At 29.1% G+C, this 4,355-nt stretch overlaps 1 protein-coding gene across 1 annotated transcript; it reads left to right on the top strand.

Moving 5' to 3' along the window:
• The first annotated feature begins 1,006 nt into the window (after nt 1-1,006).
• LOC115714915 (transcription factor TCP20) lies at nt 1,007-2,465 on the top strand. The gene has a single exon (XM_030643673.2). It carries the CDS (start codon nt 1,335-1,337, stop codon nt 2,127-2,129), a length of 795 nt encoding a protein of 264 aa, XP_030499533.1. The 5' UTR covers nt 1,007-1,334; the 3' UTR covers nt 2,130-2,465.
• Nucleotides 2,466-4,355: the final 1,890 nt, after the last annotated feature.

Genomic DNA, 4,355 nt, shown 5'->3' with positions numbered 1-4,355 from the left:
TATTAAATTTAAAATAAGATAGAGCATAAAATTGAATAATAATTTGAATTTTTTTTTTTGTTCATTTATACTCATAGGAAAATTCATTAGTAATCTTCCTAAACTAAAATTATTGGTGTACTTTTTGTATTTTCTACACTAGCAGTTATAATTCTTTTTTTATTAGTTAGCATTATAAGGGTAAATAACATTTTGAACTATGTATTTTGCAAAAATTATAAATTAGACTCTCTATTTTGTTAAATGATAAAATAAATCCTATATTTTTTAAAATTGTACAAATAAGACCCTAAACTAATTTTTTGTCAAAATAAAACTTAATAATAATCTAATCTAGAAATATTATGATAAAACTAGTTACATTTTCTGTATCTGTTTGTGTTAAAAATTATCTTAAAATTAGTTATATTAAAAAATAAAATTATTAAAAATTGAGCTCAATGTCCTATTTTTACCATTTTGGAAAATATATTTAACAAAACAGAGAATCCAATTAATAACTTTTGCAAAATACATGGTTTAAAATGGTATTTACCCGCATTTTAATTGTAGCATGCATCCAATTATTATTATTATTATTATTATTATTATTTTGAATAATTTGCACTCCTAAAAATACAGTTGCAAATAATATATTGTGTCTTTTTTTATTTTCTTTTTATATGAACGTGAAATAAAATATTTGAAAAATTAAAACAATAAATTATTTTAAAAATAAAAAATTAATTAGATGCTATAACTATATAATGTTAATATTCAAATAAAAAATAAATTACAACTATTTAAATGCCTAAAACACTTTAGATTACCCCTTTTTTTATTTTTTATTTTATTTATTTATCTATTAATTTAAGCAATGTTACCCGTTTTTTAGATTATCAAAATTCTCAATGTGAGAAATAAATTTAATAACCCAAATTTTCACACAATAATATTAAATTAACTCGATAAAAAAACAAGGAAAGAAAACAGATAAGGAGAGGGTTTTAAATCAGAAAGTGAATCATAAAGTTCACTTTAAATTGATTTGAAAATTAAAATAGTTTCAATTATTGGACCCCAAAGATAATTCCATTGACAAAATGGACACCAAAAGGGGTCACAAAAGTCTACGGTATTGTAAGGTCAAGTCATGAATCATAATAATAATAATAATAACAACACCCAATTCCAAAATCACCCCTGCTCTGTTCTCATGGAACACAACTGCAAGGGCTGAAGAAAAACAAAAATATATCAAAAAATCACCAACCCCAGAGACCCAAGAGAGGTGCCCACCTTTGGGTCATTCCCCCAAAGCCAAAACAAGAAAAAGAAGAGAAATAAAGGCAGACATGGCAGAGAACAAGGCAGCCGAAATCAAGGACTTCCAAATTGTGACTTCAAACAAAGATGATACCAACAACAACAACAAGAAGCAATTAGCCCCAAAGAGAAGCTCTAATAAGGACAGACACAAAAAGGTTGATGGCAGAGGAAGAAGAATTAGGATGCCAGCACTATGCGCCGCCAGAGTTTTTCAATTGACTAGAGAATTGGGTCATAAATCTGATGGTGAGACCATTCAGTGGCTCTTACAACAAGCTGAGCCTTCGATCATCGCCGCCACTGGCTCCGGGACTATCCCTGCTTCTGCTCTTGCTACTTCAGGGGCCTCTGTTTCTGAACAGGGGAACTCTGTTTCTTCCGGTTTGCATTCAAAGATTGATGATTTAATCCCTAGGGGTGGCAATTGGACACTTATGAGTGGTCACTTGGGAAGATCTCATGGTGTTTGGCCTGCAATAACTGGAATTGGGTCAGGGTTTGTGCACAATTCTGGTCAGTCAACATCGAGTTTCGCTACCGAAAACTTGAATTACTTGCCTAAGTTTGGAATCCATGGCTTGGAATTTCCTGGTATGAACTTAGGTTCAATGAGTTTTCCAGCAATTATGGGACCAGGTGGGGGAAATCAACATGTTCCGGGTTTGGAACTCGGTCTTTCTCAAGATGGTCATATTCGGGTTTTGAATTCGCAAACTTTGGTTCAATTTCAGCAACAACAACAGCAGCAGCAGCAGCAGCAAGCTGAGCAGAGATCTGGACCTGAAAACTCTGTTGAGAAAGATGACTCTCAAAGTAGATGATCATGGCTTGGATTTTGTTATTGCATAGAATAGAATTTTGGACTTGAAGGGTTGAAAAAGTTCATCCAACAGGTTCTTCAATCTCCAACACAAACAGATTGCTCTGTTTATGTAAAAGTTTCATGTTAACTGTTTGAATTCTTTCCCTCTTTTCTTTTCTTTTTTTTTTTCATACAGGATAAACTATGCAGTAGATAATGGTTTGGAGGTTTGGAAGTTTGGATTTGATTTTTTTCTTTTTTCCGTTTGCTTAGAAAATCTTTCTCTTAGGAGTGTAATTGTAGCTAATGACAATTTCTCTTGCTTGTTATCTTTATCCAAATATGAAGTTTGGTTTAGTTTAGATTTAGATTATACCAAAACATAACGTCAATAATCAGTTCCCCTTTAATATCTATAATAATATGCTTTGGTGAATAAATAGCACTGATCTTTTGGTAGGACTAATCTTAAGAGAATTGAAGGAATGAATAGGGTTAGGTTATCCAATATTTTGGTTGGAAGTGAGTACTGAACTGACTAGTGAGTAAATGAATGATTTTCTTTATGTCATTTTATTTAATTAGTTGAATATTCTAAGAGTGTCTCATATTTTTGTATAGTCTAATATGTTATCTATCCATGTTGAAAGGGTATGGTCTCACACTCATTATATTTTTTTCACATGACCCAACTTATTTAAATATTTGGCTATGTATTGGTTGGGTTGGTATATTCTGATCCAAAATTTTTAATTTATCATTAAAAATATTTATACATATTATTATAATTGTTCTTACTAGATTTATTTAATTTTGTGGAGATTTTTTTATTATTTTGGTCTATAATTATTAAATTAAAAAAATATATATTTAATTTTATAAAATACAATATTTTTGTTAGCAGAAGCTATATTATTACTAGTGAGTGTGTCCTGCTATATTGGTTAAATTCCCATTCAGTCGAGGAGAAACTCCTATAATATGATGCCAAATTGCCAATTGAGCAAGAGTGTCAAATTCATTTATGTGTAAATTAAGTGGAGTTCTAACACAGACAGAGCTAAAGACAAATTAAATGATCAGACAAAACCTATGTGTCCCTATAAAAGAATAAAGTAATTAGTAAAAATCGATTTTCTTACTATTTTGTAAAATCATCTTCTTTTGATACTTTTTTACAAAATGGCATGTAAAATATGTTTCTTTTCTTTATGGGTAAATACTATTTTGCACCCTCTGTTTTACAAAAGTTACTAATTGGACTCTGTGTTTTGTTAAATGACAAAATGGATCTTGTATTTTCTAAAATAGTACAAATAGGACCCTGAATTGATTTTTTGTCAAAATAAAGTTTAATTATAATTCGATCTAAAAGTACTATGACAAAATTGTTTGTATTTTTTGTATCTGTTCGTATTAATCATTGTCTTCAAGTTGGTTGTATTAAAAAAAAAAGTTATCAAAAATTAAGCTCAAGGTCCTATTTTTACTATTTTAGAAAATACAGGGTCCATTTTGTCATTTAACAAAACACAGGGTCCAATCTATAACTTTTGCAAAACACAGGGTCCAAAATGGTATTTACCCTTTCTTTATTGTTATTTTTAAAATTAGTGCTTAGTAAAATTCTAATTTTCTTTTTTTTTTTTTAAGAATGTCGTGAATTTTTCATCTTGAAATACGAGTACACTCTCGTGAGAAGAGGACATGTGGACTCAGTTTCTAATGGAAAATGATGACGTGTCAATAGTGGCACTCATAGAGCCAACCTCGCATGACTCAAACTTGCGAGAGGATGCGATCGAGATAAGGGTCTAGTCGCATAACTATGTCTGGCATGGTCAAAAGATAAGCAGAACAAATAGAAATTAATACTAGGACTATTTACAGAAATATGGCAAAAAAGATATAAATTTTTATATATATATGACATAAAAACTTTTTTTTTTGAATGCAAATTTGAATTTTATTAAGGGCTGAGATGTAAAATAGCCCTAAATTCGGAAACTAAGTTACTAAATGTCCCCTTTTTAAAAAGAATTAAGAAAATTGTCAAATATAATAAATTAGCTAATAAAAATTATAAAAATACATTTATCACATATTTTTTAAAAATATATATAATAATAAAATTAAGTTATGTAATTTTTTTAGTATTACATATTATTATATTGTAACAAAAGTGAATAAATATATTAGATCATCAAATATATAAAGTCGTATTTGATATCTCGTAGTACTGAAA

The sequence above is a fragment of the Cannabis sativa genome, chromosome 4 (assembly GCF_029168945.1).
Source record: "Cannabis sativa cultivar Pink pepper isolate KNU-18-1 chromosome 4, ASM2916894v1, whole genome shotgun sequence".
NCBI classification, from domain to species: Eukaryota; Viridiplantae; Streptophyta; class Magnoliopsida; order Rosales; family Cannabaceae; genus Cannabis; species Cannabis sativa.
Note: the sequence above shows the minus strand (reverse complement) of the source record. Positions and strands in the feature narration are given on the sequence as shown.

Excerpts from the sequence above, each read along its gene's own strand:
- LOC115714915 (XM_030643673.2), top strand. The coding sequence starts at position 1,335 with ATGGCAGAGAACAAGGCAGCCGAAATCAAGGACTTCCAAATTGTGACT.